Genomic DNA, 21,486 nt, shown 5'->3' on the forward strand with positions numbered 1-21,486 from the left:
TTTATCTTTTATTTTATTGAGGTTAAATTAAAAAGCTTTTCTAAATAGTTTTTTCTCCTTCTTACAACATACATCTCTGAAAACGTTGGGTATTTACAGCACATATTGCTACTGCACATGACTGTGAACATATTCACAACGGAGTCTAGAGGTTACAATACAAGTCTGATTCCTCCGTCGGGATGTAACTGATGGTGGAGTATGTGACCTCTGCAGGGCGATGTGGGACACCTCTGCAGTCTGCGTGCGTGTTGAAGTTGACAGTGGAGTAAAACAAGTCATCTGGTTGGTCCCTGCTGTTAAGGCCGTTTCCACTCAGACTGGACGGCGATGCATAGTCAGTGTTCTCGTACGTTCCTGTGTGGAGAGTGATGATACATTGACAAGGTTTTAAATGCCTGCAAAGTAAAAACTTTATTTCTCCCTTTGACTTGCCTGAAAAATGGTCAATATTTATACTGGCATAATTCTACAATAAAAACAGGAAATAACCAAAATAAAGTAGAAAACATTGCCATCTGTTTAATGTCATCTTTTTTTATGCATTATGCCCTTTACCAGTAGTCTGTCAAATGTATTTATTTTGCCCAGAAATAACAACATTTTCAAGAGGGTTTTCATGCAGACGAAGGTAGAACATGCAAACTATGAAGACCCAAGTCAAGCTGGAATTCAAACAGCTCCACCATGCCGCCCCAACCCTAGATAAATCAATCAATCAATCAATCAAATTTTATTTGTATAGCCCATATTCACAAATCACAATTCGTCTCATAGGGCTTTAACATGGGGTGACATCCTCTGTCTTAAACCCTCAGCAAGAGTAAGGAAAAACTACAAAAAAAAACCTGTTAACAGGGTAAAAATATGTATAAACCTCAGAGAGAGCCACATGTGAGGGATCCCTCTCCCAGGACGGACAGAAGTGCAATGAATGACAGGTGTAGGAAAACATCATCAAGATTAAAGTTTTTTAGCAGCATTGATAGGGTAAACATTTTGAAGGATAACTTCAATACGGTATGTCAAGCAGTTCTGCTGCAATCATAGACTATGGTCAGCAACCAGCAGGATCAAGATCTACCATCCCGATCAGAGGCCACTTTAGTCCACAGTCATTGTCCACTGCCGCTTATTAGGATCCATCATGGGCTGCCGCCTTGGTCCTGGTCCACGGCCATCCGATGCCAACGCGACAAAGGATCCTCCATTCCCTCTACGATAAGCCCGCACGATATAGAATCTGCCATACTGGATCCAGCATTGCAACCTCTGATGCGCGATCCACAAATCGTAATCCATGGTGCGGCCACAGAGGCCCTGGATCTGCGGGAGATAAAGCAAAGGGATTCCGGGGAAGGGGGATAGGGATGGAGAAGAAGAAAGAGAAGGGGGAAAGAGAAGCTCCGTGTGTCATGTGTCATAAATTCCCTGTGCGTCTTAGCGTCATCAGGGGTTTTTGCCTTGTAATCATGCAATGATACAGGCCGAACTTGAGGGTACACTGAAGCTCAAGGTAAATCTGACTGGCTACTGGTTTGTATGGTAGTACGATGAAAACCATGTGGCCCACTCAGTAGATCAGACATCAATACCTCTATGCCTTTTTTTAACTAAACGCTTCCTATTTTAGAAAATAGAACAAGTTAAGTTCTGCCGCACTAATTAGCTCTGACTATACGCTTTATCAAAAAGAAAGGTTTTCAGTCTACTCTTAAACGAACAGATGGTGTCCGACTCCCGATTTGAAAGTGAAAGATTATTCCACAGGAGTGGGGCTTGATGGCTGAAAGCTCTGGCTCCTACTCTACTTTTAGAGACTTTAGGGACGACAAGTAAACCTGAATTCTGGGATTGGAGTGCTCTAGCTGGTTGATAAGGTACTAACATCTCTTTAAGGTAAAAAGGCGCCATATCGTTAAGGCCCTTGAAGGTGAGGAGGAGAATTTTAAATTCTATTCTAGATTTAACTGGAAGCCAGTGAAGCGATGCTAATACTGGAGAAATGTGCTCTCTTTTCTTGGTTCTCATCAGGACACGTGCTGCAGCATTTTGGACCAGCTGCAGAGTCTTTAACGACTTACTGCTGCAGCCTGATAATAATGAATTACAATAATCCAGTCTCGATGCAACAAAGGCATGGACTAGTTTTTCTGCATCTTTTTGCGAAAGGACATGTCTGATTTTTGAGATATTACGCAAGTGGAAAAAGGCGGTCCTAGAAATTTGTTTTTAAGTGACTATTAAAGGATAAATCAGGATCGAAGATCACTCCCAAGTTCCTGACTGTGTCATTGGAAGCAAGGGCAATGTCGTCTAGCGCAGCTATATCATTAGATAATGTTTCTCTAAGGTGTTTGGGACCAAGTATTATAACCTCTGTTTTATCTGAGTTTAATAAGAGAAAATAAGAGGTTTTTATGTCCTTGAGACATGCTCGAAGTTTAGTTAATTGATTACTTTGTTCAGGTTTTATTGACAAATATAACTGGATGTCATCCGCATAGCAGTGAAAATTTACCGAGTGTGTCCTGATAATGTTTCCTAGTGGAAGCATATATAATGAGAATAAAATCGGGCCGAGCACAGAGCCCTGTGGAACACCATGGTTAACTTTGGTGCGCACAGATGACTCATCATTAATTTGAATGAATTGGGAGCGATCAGAAAAATAAGATTTAAACCAGTTTAGGGTGGTTCCTTTAATGTTAATTAACTGTTCTAGTCTCTGTAATAAAATGCTATGGTCAATTGTGTCGAATGCTGCACTGAGATCTAACAGAACGAGGACAGACACAAGTCCCTGATCTGAAGCTATTAGAAGGTCATTAGTGACTTTTGCCAGGGCTGTCTCTGGCAAAAGTCACTAATGAGGATGAATCCTTTTATCTGACTTTGTGTTCACTCCAATAAGGGTCAAAGTATTGATCTGATAATGAAAATGATCAAAATTAATTATGTATGAGCCTTGTATTTCTTCTTAATGAGCAGAAATGAAAAGAAATGGTTGGCTGTAGCCTTAAAATATGTTTACCTATGACCTACTAGCATGGGTCTGTGCCAGGACTTGAGTCTGGTGAGTTTCATTCTCAGCGCTGATTGGCTTTCATGACATGGCCTCACATTCATTTTTTGCTGAAGTTCAAATGCAAAACTTGTCTCATCACATGAAAACTTCCCTTTTTTGAGTTAGGTGTGAATGCAGTAGCATAACATCACACATCCCCTGAGTGTTTTTTTGTGGTGGTTACCAGGGCGCTTGTACGTGGTTGCTATGGCTTTCTGACACAGCGTCATGAGTTGGCCGGCAGGTGCGTGTCATAGTGTTCAGGCCTAGGTGTTCCCATATCAATGCTGTTGTGTATCATTTGGCCGTTGTGCAGATTCTGGGCGTGAAACTGCCATCATACAATATAAACCCTGTTCAATGAGTTTGTTTCTTTACCAGAGGTGATGCTGATTTCTTTCTTTTGATATTTGAAGAAGATCAGCAGCACCACCGCCAGAGACAGCACAGCCCCCCCGAGACCTGCTCCGATGTACACCAGCTTGCCTGGAGAAAGGAAACATCATTTCTCAGTGATGATACATCACTCAGGACTCTGTCTCTCACACACATCTCTACACACCTCCAGTCACTGACTTACTAGGATGAGCTGCATTTGTAGTAAGTGCAGGACGTGATGAATTTGTAGTAAATGCAGGACGTGTTGCAGTTGTAGTAAATGAAGGACGTGCTGCAGTTGTAGTAAATGCTTCACCTATAGTTGATTGTGAAAAGTCACCTTCAGGGTCCTTTGTTTTCCCTTAAAGAAAGAAAGAGAAACATACAGAGTGATGTTTATTTTGTTTCTTGTCTCGTTTCTGTTACAGCCTCTCACTTCTTTGCTGTTGCGAACAAGAGAAGATTGGTTTGAAACAGACTCTTTTGTGAAATGTCGATCACATTTTGGTGAAAAGGAATTGGAATAAGGGTTAAAGTGATAAAGTGATGACAAATGACGACGTCATAAAAACAACAACTCACCCTTTATGACTGTGAGGACGACTTCTTTTAACGGGTCCCAACCAAATTTCTCTATTCCACACTTGTATTTTCCTGTGTCGTCCTCTGTCAGACGAGAGATGGTCACGTAGAACGTGTTTCCTTCATCTTTGATACTGTATCTGTCTGTACTAATTCCGTTGCTTCTTATTAGGACGTCTTCATCCCTACAAGGCGCCTTGCAGAAATATTTAACTTTGTTTTTTGCATTAGTGTGAGAGCATTTAATTGTGACGTCTCCACCCAGCTCTCCTTCTACAGATATAGCTTCAGTCTTCCAGAATCCTGCACAAGACACAGAGACAGCAACAAAAGTCACATCTCCATTCAGCCTTCAATGATTTTTTCTTTAAACTCTCATGTCAATGGATTCACTCCTGTAAAGCAGTAGTCCCCATTAACGTTCCCTATGTGGAAGTTGTTGGTAGTTCAATCTTTCATTTGAGTATTTAGAAGCCCTTATAGAAACGTATATACAGCATTTCACAAAAAGCTAAAGTTTGGAAAAATAAGCTGAATTATATGTTATATATTTTATACTTTTTGACTGACTGTTTTTGTGGTTAGGAAAAGCAAATTTCAAGGTGAATCCACTGTGTTATCTGAACAGCTCTCAACAGCAACTACAAATCTACAAATCTACAAATCTCCTCCCAGCTTCGTAAAACACTTTAAAAGCCAACAGAGTTCACAGTTAAGGCTGAAACTCAACAGCAAGGCAACAGAAAGTGTTGCTTTAAGAATTAAGAATGTGACAATGAAAGGTTGTGAGTGTGTTCGCTGAAACAAATACACAAAACACAAACTCAAATGAGTCAATCTCAGGGAACTTACCTCCTGCAAAAATCAGAATGAGGAAAACCTTGTCCATGCTACTCATACGTCTTTGTCCCTTTTCCTTTTCTGATCTCAACGCTGGTTTCATGTCTTTGTAACTGTCCCCAAATTAATGACAACTCTGTGTTTCCTCTTTGCTCTTGCACTTCCTGTGTTTCAGTAGCTTCCTCTGTTTTGACCTCACCCTGAAACCACTGAGAACATGTGAAAAGCGACGCAGCATCCCTCCCATCTGCCACCTGTCTCACTGGGAATGTTATAGGACAGTGAATAACACCTTCATATATTATAATATGGTTTATTTGGGTACAATGTATCTCATAACTTGTTTCCCTTCTCTCTGTCACGCAAAATTACACTTTTTCTGTGACGACTGAGGTCTCGAGCGGGACCCCAGAGCAGAGTCAAAACAGAGCCAGAGAGGATGGTGCGTTCAAGGAAGTTTATTGATGTAGGAGAGAACAGATAGGCAGGTCCGCGGACTCTCCGGGAGGTCTTCTGCGGGGGGGTAGACAGGTCGGCTGAGAACTCCGTGAGGACTTCAGCGTGGAGGTAGACAGGTCGGCTGAGAACTCCGTGAGGACTTCAGCGTGGAGGTAGACAGGTCGGCTGAGAACTCCGTGAGGACTTCAGCGTGGAGGTAGACAGGTCGGCTGAGATCTCCGTGAGGTCGTCAGCATGGATGTAGACGCGAGGGTCCAAGGTTTCAGTCCTGGTGAACAGAGGGAAGACACGGGAGTTAGCACAAGGGGTCTCATCCAGAGACAGGTTACGGAGCCGAGAACGAGTATCTACCACTGTAGCAACGGGGACGAACTGGCGATTTCTCGCAGCACAGCCAGGGCAGATAAAGCCCGGAGATGATCAGTGCAGGTGCGCCTGGAGAGCCGGGTCATCACCGAGATGTGCTGCACCTGCGGGAAAAGGGAAACAAGAAGGGGAGGGGCACTGGAGGCACAGAGGAACTGTGACAGTACCCCCCCTCAACGGACGCCTCCGGGCGTCCTACCAGGACGGTCAGGATGGGCCCGATAGAAGTCACGAAGGAGGGTCGCGTCCAGGATGAGCTGACGGGAGACCCAGGACCTCTCCTCCGGACCGTATCCCTCCCAGTCAACCAAATACTGGTACCCCCTGCCCCTTCTACGGACATCCAGGATGCTGGAGACTGTGTAAGCTGGATGGTTGTCGATGAGCCGGGTCGGTGGCGGGGGCTCGGCCGGAGGGCTCAACAGACAGGTGGAGACAGGCTTGATGAGGGAGGTGTGAAAAGTCGGATGAACATTAAGAGAGGCGGGAAGCTTGAGACGTACTGTGACCGGATTGATGACCTTCACCACCTCGTATGGGCCGACGTATCGGGGAGCCAATTTCTTTGACTCCACCTGGAGCGGAAGGTCCCGAGAGGACAGCCATACTTTTTGTCCAGGCGTGTACGTGGGGGCAGCAGTACGACGGCGGTTGGCAATCCTCTCATTCCTGGCTGATGTGCGAACCAATGCAGCACGAGCCTCCCTCCAGACTCTCCGGCAGCAGCGTAGATGGAGTTGAATGGAGGGGACGGCCACGTCCTCCTCCTGTGAGGGAAACAGGGGGGGTTGAAAACCATACATAACCGTGAATGGGGTCATACCTGTGGCCGAACTGGTGAGGGAGTTGTGGGCGTACTCGACCCAGGCCAGGTGAGCACTCCAGGATGAGGGATGACGTGCAGAAACACAGCGGAGGGCTGATTCCAAATCCTGGTTCGCTCGCTCGGTCTGTCAGTTAGTCTGGGGGTGATAACCCGAGGACAGGCTGACCGATGCCCCCAAAGCCCGGCAGAATGCTTTCCACACCTGAGAGGTAAACTGGGGTCCACGGTCGGAGACAATGTCCAGGGGCAGACCGTGCAACCGGAACACATGCTGGGTGAGGAGATCAGCTGTCTCGAGGGCAGAAGGGAGTTTGGGGAGAGGAACAAAATGTACGCCCTTAGAGAAGCGATCCACTATGGTGAGTATGGTAGTATTACCTGCTGACAGGGGGAGCCCTGTGACAAAATCCACAGCGATGTGGGACCATGGACGGCTGGGGATGGGGAGTGGTCTGAGGAGTCAAGAGGAAGGTTGATGAGAGGCCTTTCCACTGGCGCAGACAGAGCAGGCAGCGACGAAAGCCTGGACATCCTGAGCCATGTTGGTCCACCAGAAGCGCCGTCGGATGAACTCCAGCGTTCGCTGGTTCCCAGGATGGCAGACTAGTTTGGATGCATGTCCCCATACCAGCACTTGGGATCTGAGGGGGACCGGGACATAAAGGCGATTAGGAGGACCGTTACCTGGGCCGGGATCCGAGAGCTGGGCCTCCTTGACCCGGGACTCCACCTCCCAAAAGGCTGCTGCCACGATGCACGATGGTGGAAGGATGGTCTCAGGAGACTGACAGGGGGTCACGGGGGTCACGGGGGCCATCTGCCGGGAGAGGGCGTCTGGCTTGATGTTGCGGGAACCAGGTCTGAAAGTTAATGTAAAGTCAAAACGTCCCAAGAACAGAGCCCACCTAGCCTGTCGTGGGTTAAGTCTTTTGGCTGACTGGAGGTAGGACAGGTTCTTGTGATCTGTCCAAAAAATGAACGGGTGCTCAGCTCCCTCCAGCCAGTGGCGCCACTCTCCCAGCGCCAACACGACGGCCAGCAACTCCCGGTTACCGACATCATAATTCTGCTCGGCGGGAGAGAAACGGTGAGAGTAGAAGGCACAAGGGTGCCACTTACCGTCCCCTGGGGAACGTTGGGAGAGGACAGCCCCGGCCCCAAAGTCTGAAGCATCCACCTCCACCACGAACTGCAGGGACGGATCCGGGTAAACCAGTACAGGTGCGGTGGAGAACAGCGTCTTGAGCTCAACAAACGCTCTCTCCGCACTAGGGGACCAGGTAAAAGGGACTTCAGAGGAGGTGAGTCTGGTGAGTGGTGTGGCTACCTTACTGTAGTTCCGTATGAAGCGACGGTAGAAATTCGAGAATCCCAGAAAGCACTGCAGCTGTTTTCTGGTCTCGGGAGTCAGCCACTTGGTCACAGCCTGAACTTTAGCCGGGTCCGTCCGAAGCTGACCCTTCTCCACGATATATCCCAGGAAAGGAATAGATTCAGCATGGAACATACATTTCTCAGCCTTAACAAACAGTTTATTCTCTAAAAGTCTCTGCAGCACCAACCTGACGTGTTCTCTGTGATCCTGTAGGTTCAGTGAGAATATGAGAATGTCGTCTAAATAAACAAAAACAATGCGATTAAGCATATCACGGAGAACATCGTTTACCAGGTTTTGGAACACTGCAGGGGCATTGGTGAGTCGAAAGGCATCACCCGATACTCAAAGTGTCCTAGCGGGGTGTTGAAAGCTGTTTTCCATTCATCTCCCTGTTTGATCCGCACCAGGTGGTAGGCGTTGCGGAGATCCAGTTTGGAGAACACAGCAGCCTCATGTAACGGGCCGAAAGCAGCGTCAATCAGGGGGAGTGGATACTTGTTTCTAACAGTGATGTTGTTAAGCCCGCGGAAGTCTATACAAGGCCGTAGGGAGCCATCTTTCTTTTTAACGAAGAAGAAACCTGCTCCCACCGGGGATGAAGAGGGTGTGATGAGTCCTCCTGCGAGTGCGTCCTGGATGTATCTCTCCATCGTCTCTCTCTCGGGCTTGGATATATTGTAAAGTCTGCTGGAGGGAAGTGTGTATCCTGGAACGAGAGTAATGGCACAATCATAAGGACGGTGAGGGGGTAGAGTAAGGGCCTTGTCTTTACTAAACACCTCCTGGAGGTCGTGGTACTCAGGGGGAACCAGAGATAGGTCTGGAGGTGGAGGAGGAGGAGACGGAGGAAGAGTAGATGACGGGCTGGCTGAACGAAGGCAGTTGGCGTGGCAATGTGTACTCCATCCGATCACCACGCCTCTCCTCCAGTCAACGTGGGGATTGTGGAGCTGTAACCAGGGCTGACCCAGAACCAGGGGAGAATGACGAGAGGAGATCACCAGGAATTGGATGATCTCCCGGTGATTACCTGATGCCACCAAGGTGAGGGGTTTAGTTTGATGGGTTATCCTGGCCAGGTGTCGACCATCCAGGGCACTCACCTCTCTAGGTCCGTTTCAATGAAGTTCTCATCCGAACCGGAATCCAAAAGAGCCTTGAGGGGAAGTGACAACTCATTAGTCAATAGTCTTGCCTCTAATAATGTTCTGGAGGGAGTTAGAGACGTGGAGGACTGAGTGTGGCTCACTAGGATTCCCCCCTCCCCTAGTGAGCCCCCTCGTTTGACCGTTGGCGGCAGGAGGAGAGAGTGTGGCCGGGCTGACCAAAGTACAGGCAAAGCCGCTCCCGGAAACGCCGCTCTCTCTCAATAGCCGTGAGCCGGGCCCTCCCAACCTGCATGGGCTCCTCCGTGGCCTCCCTGGAGGAGGAGCTGGAAGCAGGATATGGTGGAGGTGAACTGAATAAGGTGCGGGGTAGTGAAGCCGGGGCCTGCTGGCGCCCTGCTTGCTCTCGCTTTCTCTCTCTAAGGCGTTTATCTAGTCTGATGGCTAGAAAAATTAAATCATCAAGGGATTCAGAGTCATTTTTAGCTGCTAACTCATCTTTAATGTTATCCCCTAGACCGTGCGAAAACATACTCTGCAGCGCGAGCGAATCCCAACCGCTCTCCGCAGCGAGAATGCGAAACTCCACAGCGTAATCCGCCACCGAGCGTGTCCCCTGTCGGAGCGAAAGCAAGCGATTGGCTGCCTCCTTGCCCCGAACTGGGTGGTCAAAAACCTTTTTCATTTCTGCTTGAAGCTGATCAAATGAAAAATTGAATCGTGAGTCTCGATCCCACAGCGCCGTGGCCCACTGCGCAGACCCGAGAGGAGACTCACAACAAAAGCTATCTTAACACGGTCATTACTATACATACGGGGCTGATTATCAAACACAAGAGAGCACTGGAGCAGAAAGCGCCGACAAGACCCCAACTCACCGGAGTAACGTTCTGGTGTGGGGATGTGAGGATCCCGGGTGGAAACCCCCGGAGGTTCCGAATGCGTCGGGGCTGATGGTTCCCCCGAGACACGGCCGGAGGAGGGATTAAGCTGCTCATTAAGCTGCGTCAGCAGGACTCCAACGGCGTTCACAGAGGCTACCAGCCCGTTGAGCGTCTGGTCGTGTTGTCCGAGCAGGCTCCCTTGCATTGTGATGGCGTGGCGAAGTTTCTTCGACTCTGCGGGGTCCATGGTTTGTTGGCCAGTTCGTTCTGTGACGACTGAGGTCTCGAGCGGGACCCCAGAGCAGAGTCAAAACAGAGCCAGAGAGGGTGGTGCGTTCAAGGAAGTTTATTGATGTAGGAGAGAACAGATAGGCATGTCCGCGGACTCTCCGGGAGGTCTTCTGCGGGGGGGTAGACAGGTCGGCTGAGAACTCCGTGAGGACTTCAGCGTGGAGGTAGACAGGTCGGCTGAGAACTCCGTGAGGACTTCAGCGTGGAGGTAGACAGGTCGGCTGAGAACTCCGTGAGGACTTCAGCGTGGAGGTAGACAGGTCGGCTGAGATCTCCGTGAGGTCGTCAGCATGGATGTAGACGCGAGGGTCCAAGGTTTCAGTCCTGGTGAACAGAGGGAAGACACGGGAGTTAGCACAAGGGGTCTCATCCAGAGACAGGTTACGGAGCCGAGAACGAGTATCTACCACTGTAGCAACGGGGACGAACTGGCGATGACTCGCAGCACAGCCAGGGCAGATAAAGCCCGGAGATGATCAGTGCAGGTGCGCCTGGAGAGCCGGGTCATCACCGAGATGTGCTGCACCTGCGGGAAAAGGGAAACAAGAAGGGGAGGGGCACTGGAGGCACAGAGGAACTGTGACATTTTCATCTAAAAATAACAAAATACAACATTACAACTCCTGAATTGTCGAACTTGGAGTTTGTATAGTTTACGAACAGTATAGGTTCATTTAAAATGTATAAAACATGTGTGTTTTGGCCACTAATCATATTATTATTAATACTCTATTTTGTACCAAAGTATTGTGATGGAAATTCATCTTGAGATTTGAAATAATGAAGTTCTCAGACTGGAGTTGCCTTTGAGTCTTTTTAATAGTAAGCTCTGCAGAGGTTACACAACAAGCACGGGTGCTCAAAGTGGAACTGGCCGCAAGTTCAAAAAAGACAGTACTTATCCAAAAAGGTGTTTCATAAAACATAATATGAAAAAAAGACATGAAATCATTATCTGTGTCTATCTGCTGTAGCAGTTGGAGGAAAACATCACAGAATAAGGGCAAACACCCTGTTTGTCAGGGTCATAGCAGTGAGACACCACCAAAATCAGGTAGACAGTGTCACAGCAATGAAACACCTGGTCAGTGGAATTTTCCACCACAGTATCTCAGAAAGTAGAAAGTTATAATTGATGATTTAAGGTAAATGGATTTGTATTTATATAGCGCTTTTCTAGTCTGATGAAGACCACTCAAAGCGCTTTACAGTACAGTTTCACATTCACACACACATTCATACAGTGCATCTACTTGCAGCACTTAGTTATTCTATGGGGGGCTATTTAGGGTTCAGTATCTTGCCCAAGGACACTTCGGCATGTAGATGGTTCAGACTGGGAATCGAACCGCCGACCTTCAGGTTGGAGGACGACCACTCTACCCCTCAGCCACAGCCGCTGTCTAAAGTTTAAGAAACAAGACCGAAGTTTTAAATAAACTGAGTGGTATCAACAGTTCATCTGCATGGGTCCCTCTTTGTGACCACAGAGCGTGTGATAAACATGATCCTCCAACCAGCTGAGATCCAGATCTTGGTACTGGTTGACGTGGCCTCGTACATCCACTTCAGCATATTCACCGAGACTGACAGCGGATTCCCGGTGCTCTGATGTGAAGTGGGGGCAGCGTTCAGAAGGTGGCAGCGGTGGAGCTGAGAGAGCAGCACAGTCTGAACATGAACAGGTGCAGCGGGGTTCAGGTTCAGTTCCCTCACCAGGCGTCATTGTCTCATAGTCCGCTGATGTCTGTGAAGGGAACAGAAACAAGCGGACATTGATCTGTGTCCAGTATGAGTAGGGTTGCCAACCGTCCCTTGAAAAACGGAATCGACCCGTATTGAGCTGAAAGGGAACGCACTTTGTCCCTTATTACTCTGAGATTTAAAAAAATGGTCAGTAAAATGCCAATGGAAAATGAATAACAGGGCGCTTTATGTGAAAATTTTCAGTAAACTTGTTCCCAGGCAATGTCCTGCTCTGGGATCAATGAGCTGACAGCATATTCATATAACATGTTCTGTTTGCACTTTTGTTATTGCACTAAAAATATGTACTATTTCAGGATGGATGTTCTGCTTTCTATCTATTGTTTTATATTAATGTATACAGTTGTAAGTTAAGCAAGACAGGTTTCTGTTTAAGAAAGATTCTTATTTTATTCAGTTAATTTGGTTTATTATTAAAGTGAATTGCTGGATAATAATTTGTTTTCAATGTGTTCATGTCACTCAAAATATGCATCTTATTCAATTCAGGGTCAAAAAGTAAAAAAATCGTTTCACTCACAAAAAAAGGAGTTAAAATGAGGTGTCCCTTATTTATTTTGGGAGTTGGCAACCCTAAATATGAGAAATCAAACTATTCTCTGTATGAGATTGTGTGTTTGCTTGCAAGGCAATGTGTTGTCTTTACTGTTTTTCTCGATTGCTTAAGCCAGTTTTCAAAACAGGGCCCTGTGTTTTAAAACACCACACCCAATCAGCAGAACACCTCAGATCCTTTGCAAAATGAAACACTCTTGTAAAACTTAATTGTAATTAATTGTCTTGTATTACTTAATTCTGTTTGAGCCAGTTACACACTGCTGTTGCTAACCTAAAACACTTTTAGCAATTCGAGTTCTCACTGATCAGAGTCCTGTAAGTAATGTACACAGAGAAAGTGCAAATAGACAATAAATTCAGCAAACACTACACAAGACCAATGCTGCAGACTCATGAAAAAAGAATTTATTTCTCTCCATATGCCCAAATCAGTCAACATGTCAACATGGAGAATCAAAACAAAACACATCCCAGTTTTCATGCTACTACAGTAGTGTGCATAACACTGTAAGCTCAGCAAATAGCAGACAAGCAGAAAATTCTGTATCCAGTTCAGGTTTCAATGAGGACTACCTGTGCCTGAGGCCAGAGATCGTTAACCCTTCACCGCCATGCCGAGAAAAACTCTTTGATTGGGTTTAGAAACGGAGAGTATGGTAGAAGGTATAGTACTGTGAACTGTGGATGGTGTTGAAAACAGTTCTGGACCAGATCAGAGCGGTTGAATGGCACATTTACCCAGATGACAGTGTATTGCATCTGGTGTGTTGAAAAAAACAACAGCGTGATCTTTTATCCTTTAATGAGAAGAAGAGCCAAACTCAGTTTTGCTAAATTTTGAATTTATTTAGGCTGACATCCGGTGTCTGTCCATTTTATACAGTAGATCTTCCTCCCTCCCTCCTCGGAAGTGTGCACGCGTAGTCCATCCTCCTGGCTTTTAGAATACGGAAGTGAACAGGGAGACACTCCCCCAATGCAATATAGTTGCCAAGGCAACGAGTTTACTCCAAGAACGTCCTTCCCCCAGCAGATGCAATGTGGGGCAAAATTGTTGAACAGCGAAGCAAAGAATATTATGTTTTCAGCTTCTTCAAAACATTCCTGACTGTGTAAACATTCGCAACAACTTAACCAAAGCAAAATACAGAATTAAATCAACAACGTCACTCTGTCTCCTCCAGAACTTTATCAGACAGCTGTGAGATTGACCAGTCTGAGAATGAAAAGATGATTATTTCGCTATATCGGCTGTACGTTCTGTTTGTACAGACATTCAAACGACTATACCAAATCAAGGCAACAGCAAAATGACGTACATACATTCTAATTTGTAGATTAACCATTAGGAAGGAAAGGTTATTATTAATTCATTTCTACTAAGGCCTTATATTTAGCTAAAACTACTTCTATCTTTATTGTTTAGAATTCTGTCAGACACAGACTATAGTTAAAGTTTTGAAATCCCAACAGGTGACTGTGGTTTACTGCTGTGACGATGTTGTGCAATCGGTCCAAAAATGTGAGAATGTGAGGTGTGTTGTAAGGGCCCATACTGGCTTGACGGAGGAGGACCCCATTCTGTGTAATGGCAGCGCAAAGGGGCATGTTACCCCAACGTTGCCCTGGGACACTGATTATAGCCCCGTGACCAATGATATTTCTGCCTCTCCTACTTGGTTATGTCAGGTTGAACCCTGCCTCATCTATGTATATGAATTCATGCAGGATTTCCTCATCATCCATCTGTAAAACTCTCCGAAATACAGTGAAAGACAAGATTGCGTAGTTCAGCATAGGTCTGGTATACAGTACATTTACATTATAAAGGTTACGTGTGCAGTATGCAACATCCTCCGTGGATTTCCCCTCTCACCCTCACTCTTCTTCTTTTTTGAGCACAAGCTCCATTTTGGTTGAAGACAGGTGAACTCAGCTGCTGCTTTTGTATAGTGCTTAAACCTGATTGGTGTGTCTACAATTAAACAGTCATGTGTTTGCACACCCGATGGCTGTGTTTAACCAATTGGCTCATAGGGGGAGTCATTTGACAGTCAGTGCTTAGGAATTGCAAGGAAGTTACATCTTCATATACTTCTGTGTTTAATGTTTACAAGTGTGTTTAGCGTTTTGCAGATCACTGTGTGTATTGTTTTGCAAAAAGTGTGAAGCTGACATTTTGCTTATAGTGGTGCAGATCTGTGCCCATGTTTTGCTCCTTGAGTGTAAGGTTTTGATAATTGTGTAATAATTTTGATTTTAGTGTTTATGCAAACCAAAAAAACTGTAAAAGGCAGCTGGTGTTACCATGGTAATCACAAGTGTCCTCGACCAAATCGGGACTGAAATAGTGTCATTACAACTTAAATGTTGCATCTGGTCGACACCGAGCCACCGCCCTTCACTCTGTTAGAGTTTGTTAAATAGGTCTTTGTGAGCATGTTCAGTTTTTATTTGACAGGAAACTGAAAGAGTGAAAGTAGCTCCAGCACAAATATATTTCAATCAAATTATTTTACTAAATTTTTTGCGTATAGGTACAAAAAGAATGTCTGTTACAGTGTTTCATGTTCCGCAGAGTACTCACCTATGAAAAGGTTGATTTTGGTGTAAGCAGCATTGTGCCATTTTCTGTCTGAGCCACACCAGTACGTTCCAGAGTCGGCTGTGCTCAGATTTTGAATGTTCACATAGAAGTGCTTCAATCTTTGGTTGTCCCCTATAGAAAACCTGCCCTCAGCCCTGTTTCTCTCACCGTGTGTCGTCTGTATTAACGCCACACAGTTGAGAGGAATCTTCCCCTTGCACAGGTATTTTCACGTTTTCGTTCGGAGTTAAGTTAAGGTTGGGATTAGGTTAAGAATAAATTATGTGAAGTATATTTATAGTATATTTGAAGTATATTTTTCATGTCTTAATTTCATATACTATTACTCTTAGTTTCTATTGTTCTTTGTTAAATACATTTCATATTGCATTGCAAATGTTAAAATGCAGTGCGCCTGCTTGTTTGCATGGGGGGGGTGTCCCTTTATGTATGAAAAAGGACATGCTCATTGAAGACATAAAAAACAATGTTCACCCTAAAACCTGGGGCCTCACTGAGCTGGAAAGGTTCATGAGGACCTGTGGTGTCTTTGGTAATCAAGGAAAAGCAATTCCAATGGTAACTTTGTGTGTCTGTATGTGTGTGTTTGATCACAAAACCCCCAAATTACAGACTTTCAAATCTTGCTACGCTTCTCGAGCAAAGCCCCGCCCAGTTGAAACTGAGACGCACACACAAACACGCATAAACCCAAATGTGGAACTAATGCAATGGCCACAATTTGTTGTATACGAAATGATTTCAGGGCATTTCAGTAAACGTTGTTAAATATCATTATGTATTAAAAAGTATCAAGATACTGGTACTAATATTGGCATGTGCTGGTACTATGTATCACAATCCAGACAAATACAAGTTTTTAAGTACAACTGTTGATTGCAAAGTCAGTGTAGCTGTTAGATAAAGGCAGGAAATTATACAACTATTTCCTTTGATGAGTAGATTATTGGAAATATTTCAACATACTTCCTCAGATATGTACTCAAGTAGTCATTTTATCTTTTATCACGTCTTTATTGTACTTACATTCCATGTTGTCATCTTCTCCTTTACTTCCTGTAACAGACAGAGTACTCACAACAGCTGTTGTAAGAAATGCAAAAAAATATATATTTGATCACGACAGGTTTCAGCCAAAACACATCTCACCCTCAACAGACACAAATACAAACGGTACATAAAGAATATTACCTGACATTAGGCAGATGAAAAACTGAGGTGATATTCTCTTTGACATGGTCCAGGTTTTTCCAAATGTACTATAATTTGAATCTCAACTTTGTCAGATGTTGAGTTTAATTTCTCAAAAGCCAAAATACTCTTCTCTGATCTTCCTGTTTTACTCTCTCTTCACTCTTCTGTGCTTTATAATTAAAAACAGCTGCCTTTAGAAATGAGGATGTAAGTATTTTTGTGTTGAGTAAGGGTGTGACACAAACAGAAGTGCAGAGGAGGAAGACAGAAAAAGAGAGGTGGCTCTCAGCCAATTAAATTCCAGTGTTCAAAAATGTAACCATGCACTGGTAACAATTTAAAAAACGCTAACTCAGTAGGCTGAGTGCCAAACAAATGTCAAGTAAAAAAACACAGGAAGCATGGTTTTCTCAGCTTCTTGAAGTGATCATTTTTTATGCAACCTCAACCTCACTACTAGAGAACACTAAATATCACACCGTAATCTGCACGTTTCAGCCGATGGGTTCAGCCTCTGCCTTTCCCCATGTCTCATTCAAGCTGTGTGTGTGTATGTGTTTGTGTGTGTGAGTGCATGCGTGCGTGTTTGTTATTGGTGTTTCATTTCTTCACCAATTCTTTGAAAAATACAAAATTGCACAGACGAGAAAATCTCTTTTATCTTTTATTTTATTGAGGTTAAATTAAAAAGCATTTCTAAATAGTTTTTTCTCCTTGTCACAATATATATCTCTGCAAACGTTGGGTATTTACAGCACATATTGCTACTGCACATGACTGTGAACATATTCACAACGGAGTCTAGAGGTTACAATACAAGTCTGATTCCTCCGTTGGGATGTGACTGATGGTGGAGTATGTGACCTCTGCAGGGCGACTCGGGACACCTCTGCAGTCTGCGTGTGTGTTGAAGTTGACAGTGGAGTAAAACAAGTCATCTGGTTGGTCCCTGCTGTTGAGGCCGTTTCCACTCAGACTGGACGGCGATGCATAGTCAGTGCTCTCGTACGTTCCTGTGTGGAGAGTGATGATACATTGACAAGGTTTTAAATGCCTTCAAAGTAAAACCTGTATTTCTCCCTTTGACTTACTGAAAAATAGTCAATATTTATACTGGCATAATTCTACAATAAAAACAGGAAATAATCCTTACAATTTCAATAGGGTCTCACCAGACACCTTTGATGTCTGTGCTCGGGCCCTAATAACCAAAATAAAGTACAATACATTGCCATCTGTTTAATGTCATCTTTTTTTATGCATTATGCCCTTTACCAGTAGTCTGTCAAATGTATTTATTTTGCCCAGAAATAACAACATTTTCAAGAGGGTTGTACCCATGCAGACAAAGGGAGAACATGCAAACTATGAAGACCCAACTCAAGCTGGAATTCAAACTGCTCCAGCATGCCGCCCCAACCCTAGATAAATGAGGGATGAAACCTTTTATCTGACTTTGTGTTCACTCCAATAAGGGTCAAAGTATTGATCTGATAATGAAAATGCTGTATGAGCCTTGTATTTCTTCTTAATGAGCAGAAAATAACAAATAAATGGTTGGCTGTAGCCTTAAAATATGTTTACCCATGACCTACCAGCTTGGGTCTGTGCCAGGACTTGAGTCTGGTGAGTTTCATTCTCAGCGCTGATTGGCTTTCACGACATTGCCTCATATTCATTTTTTGCTGAAGTTCAAATGCAAAACTTTGTCTCATGACATGAAAACTTCCTTTTTTTTGAGTTAGGTGTGAATGCAGCAGCATAACACATCCCCCGAGTGTTTTTTTGTGGTGGTTACCAGGGCGCTTCTACGTGGTTGCTATGGCTCTCTGACACAGAGCGTCATGAGGTGGCCGGCAGGTGCTTGTAATAGCGTTCAAGTCTGGTTGTTCCCATATCAATGCTGTTGTGTATCATTTGGCTGTTGTGGTGATTGTGGGCGTAATATGAAACTGCCATCATACAATGTGAACCCTGTTCAGTGAGTTTGTTTCTTTACCAGAGGTGATGCTGATTTCTTTCTTTTGATGTTTGAAGAAGATCAGCAGCACCACCGCCAGAGCTAGCACAGCCCCCCCGAGACCTGCTCCGATGTACACCAGTTTGCCTGGAGAAAGGAAACAACATAAGGTCTCAGTGATGATACATCACTCAGGACTCTGTCTCTCACACACATGTATATCTACACACCTCCAGAAACTGACTTACTAGGATGTGCTGCATTTGTAGTTAGTGCAGGACGTGATGCATTTGTAGTAAATGTAAGACGTGTTGCATTTGTAGTAAGTGAAGGACGTGCTGAAGTTGTAGTAAATGCTTCACCTATAGTTGATTGTGAAAAGTCATCTTCAGGGTCCTTTGTTTTCCCTTAAAGAAAGAAAGAGAAACAGACAGAGTGTTGTTTTTTTTGTTTCTTGTCTCGTTTCTGTTACAGCCTCTCAATTCTTTCCTGTTGCGACAAAGAGAAGATCAGTTTGAAACATAAGCTTTTGTGAAATGTCGATCACATTTTGGTGAAAAGGAAATAGAATAAAGGTTAAAGTGATAAAGTGATGACGAATGACGACGTCATAAAAACAGTTCCTGTACAGCAGGGACTCAACTCACCCTTTACGACTGTGAGGACAACTTCCTTGAACGAGTCCTTACCAACTCTATCTATTCCACACCAGTAGGTTCCTGCGTCGCCCTCTGTCAGACGAGAGATGGTCACGTAGAACGTGTTTCCTTCCTCTTTGATACTGTATCTGCCTGTACTGATTTCGTTGCTTCTTATTAGGACGTCTTCATCCTCACAAGGGTCCTTGCAGAAATATTTGAAGTTCCAATATGCAATAAGGTGAGTGCATTTAATTGTGACGTCTCCACCCAGGTTTCCTTTTACAGATATAGCTTCAGTCTTCCAGAATCCTGCACAAGACACAGATAGTGCAACAGAAGTCACATCTCCATTCAGACTTCAACAACTATTTTCTATAAACTCTCATGTCAACAGATCACTCCTGTAAAGCAGTGTTCCCCATTAATGTTCCCTATGTGGAAGTTGTTGGTAGTTCAATCTTTCATTTGCAAATTTCTAGAAGCTCTTATAGAAACGTATATACAGCATTTCACAAAAAGCAAAAGTTTGGAAAAATAAGCTGAATTATATGTTATATTTTTTTTTAATATTGAACATGACATTATTATTGTGGTCAAGAAAAGCTGATTTCAAGGTGAATCCACTGTGTTATCTAAACAGCTCTCAAAAGCAACTACAAATTTCCAAATCTCATCCCAGCTTCGTCAAAACACTTTTTAGCCAACAGAGTTCACAGTTGAGGCTGAAACTCAACAGCAAGGCAACAGAAAGTGTTGCTTTAAGAATTAGGAATGTGACAATGAAAGGTTGTGAGTGTGTTCGCTGAAACAAATACACAAAACACAAACTCCAATGAGTCAATCTCAGGCAACTTACCTCCTTGAAAAATCAGAATGAGGAAAACCTTGTCCATGCTACTCATACGTCTTTGTCCCTTTTCCTTTTCTGATCTCAACGCTGATTTCATGTCTTTGTAACTGTCCCCAAATTAATGACAACTCTGTGTTTCCTCTTTGCTCTTGCACTTCCTGTGTTTCAGTAGCTTCCTCTGTTTTGACCTCACCCTGAAACCACTGAGAACATGTGAGAAGCGGCGCAGCATCCCTCCCATCTGCCACCTGTCTCACTGGGAATGTTATAGGACAGTGAATAACACCTTCATATATTATAATATGGTTTATTTGGGTACAATGTATCTCATATCTTATTTCCCTTCTCTCTGTCACGCAAAATTACACTTTTTCATCTAAAAATAACTAAATACAACATTACAACTCCTGAATTGTTGAACTTGGGGTTTGTATAGTTTACGAACAGTATAGGTTCATTTAAAATGTATAAAACATGTGTGTTTTGGCCACTTATCATATTATTATTAATACTCTATTTTGTACCAAAGTATTGTGTTGGAAATTCATCTTGAGATTTGAAATAATGAAGTTCTCAGACTGGAGTTGCCTTTGAGTCTTTTTAATAGTAAGCTCTGCAGAGGTTACACAACAAGCACGGGTGCTCAAAGTGGAACTGTCCGCAAGTTAAAAAAAGCCACTACTTATCCAAAAAGGTGTTTCATAAAACATAATATGAAAAAAAGACATGAAATCATCATCTGTGTCTATCTGCTTTAGCAGTTGGAGGAAAACATCACAGAATAAGGGCAAACACCCTGTTTGTCAGGGTCTAAGCAGTGAGACACCACCATATAAGGGTTTCATCCTGTCAGGTAGACAGTATCACGGCAGTGAGACACCTGGTCAGTTTAATTTTCCACCACAGTATCTCAGAAAGTAGAAAGTTATAATTGATGATTTAAGGTGCTGTCTAAAGTTTTAGAAACAAAACCCAAGTTTTAAATAAACTGAGTGGTATCAATAGTTCATCTGCATGGGTCCATGTTTGGGACCACAGAGCGTGTGATAAACATGATCCTCCAACTGGCTGAGATCCAGATCTTGGTACTGGTTGACGTGGCCTCGTACATCCACTTCGGCATATTCCCAGAGACTGACAGCGGATTCCCGGTGCTCTGACGTGAAGTGGGGGCAGCGTTCAGAAGGTGGCAGCGGTGGAGCTGAGAGAGCAGCACAGTCCGAAGATGAACAGGTGCAGCGGGGTTCAGGTTCAGTTCCCTCACCAGGCGTCATTGTCTCATAGTCCGCTGATGGCTGTGAAGGGAACAGAAACACACCGACACTTGATCTGTGTCCAGTATGAGATATCAAACTATTCTCTGTATGAGATTGTGTGTTTGCTTGCAAGGCAATGGGTTGACTTTAACAGGGCAAAAACCATTAAAAATACTTTCACACAAGAACAATGTAGACAGATATGAACACAAATGACCGAATCAACTGGACTGCACCAAATGAACAGCTCCTCTTCTCTAAGTCTGTGTGATGTCTGATTGAGCCCATGTGGGAATAGAGTGAGGAATGCTCTGAGGAATTCAGTGTGTTGATGATGTCATATAACTGGTGCAAAACTGGGAGACACATCAGAGACTGTAGGAGAAGAGCCGTCCCTGAGAGGTAGTTCAGTCTGGATCTCACTGCTAACATGGCTGCAGACGTGTCCGTCACAGACTGACCTCTCTGTTCTGGC

General features: G+C 44.3%; 2 protein-coding genes across 3 annotated transcripts; both read right to left on the reverse strand.

The window, feature by feature from the left end:
• Positions 1–27: 27 nt before the first annotated feature.
• Positions 28–5,036, reverse strand: LOC133015358 (CMRF35-like molecule 8). The gene is made up of 5 exons (XM_061082543.1): positions 4,880–5,036; positions 4,028–4,330; positions 3,648–3,806; positions 3,446–3,553; positions 28–357 (listed from the first exon to the last, which is right to left on the reverse strand). The coding sequence occupies exons 1-5, from the start codon at positions 4,968–4,970 to the stop codon at positions 146–148; spliced, it is 873 nt and encodes a 290-aa protein (XP_060938526.1). The 5' UTR covers positions 4,971–5,036; the 3' UTR covers positions 28–145.
• Positions 5,037–16,987: 11,951 nt separating this feature from the next.
• LOC133015369 (CMRF35-like molecule 9) lies at positions 16,988–19,857 on the reverse strand. Of its 2 annotated transcripts, none has more exons than XM_061082563.1 (5): positions 19,762–19,857; positions 18,912–19,214; positions 18,627–18,671; positions 18,304–18,411; positions 16,988–17,317 (listed from the first exon to the last, which is right to left on the reverse strand). In XM_061082563.1, the coding sequence occupies exons 1-5, from the start codon at positions 19,850–19,852 to the stop codon at positions 17,106–17,108; spliced, it is 759 nt and encodes a 252-aa protein (XP_060938546.1). In that variant the 5' UTR covers positions 19,853–19,857; the 3' UTR covers positions 16,988–17,105. The 2 variants fall into 2 exon arrangements, with proteins under 2 accessions (XP_060938546.1, XP_060938538.1); XM_061082555.1 differs by having other exon boundaries at positions 18,513–18,671.
• Positions 19,858–21,486: the final 1,629 nt, after the last annotated feature.

Source organism: Limanda limanda, chromosome 2 (assembly GCF_963576545.1).
Source record: "Limanda limanda chromosome 2, fLimLim1.1, whole genome shotgun sequence".
Classification (NCBI taxonomy): domain Eukaryota; kingdom Metazoa; phylum Chordata; class Actinopteri; order Pleuronectiformes; family Pleuronectidae; genus Limanda; species Limanda limanda.

What these genes read in the sequence shown, in the direction of transcription:
- LOC133015358 (XM_061082543.1), bottom strand. Translation starts at nt 4,970, where the DNA reads ATGAAACCAGCGTTGAGATCAGAAAAGGAAAAGGGACAAAGACGTATG. An exon ending in CATTCTGATTTTTGCAGGAG is followed by an intron (nt 4,331 to 4,879) that starts GTAAGTTCCCTG and finishes TGTCTTGTGCAG; the next exon opens with GATTCTGGAAGACTGAAGCT. An exon ending in AGAAATCAGCATCACCTCTG is followed by an intron (nt 358 to 3,445) that starts GTAAAGAAACAA and finishes CTCTCCACACAG; the next exon opens with GAACGTACGAGAACACTGAC.
- LOC133015369 (XM_061082555.1), bottom strand. Translation starts at nt 19,852, where the DNA reads ATGAAATCAGCGTTGAGATCAGAAAAGGAAAAGGGACAAAGACGTATG. An exon ending in CATTCTGATTTTTCAAGGAG is followed by an intron (nt 19,215 to 19,761) that starts GTAAGTTGCCTG and finishes TGTCTTGTGCAG; the next exon opens with GATTCTGGAAGACTGAAGCT. An exon ending in TACAAATGCAGCACATCCTA is followed by an intron (nt 18,412 to 18,512) that starts GTAAGTCAGTTT and finishes TCCTTTCTCCAG; the next exon opens with GCAAACTGGTGTACATCGGA.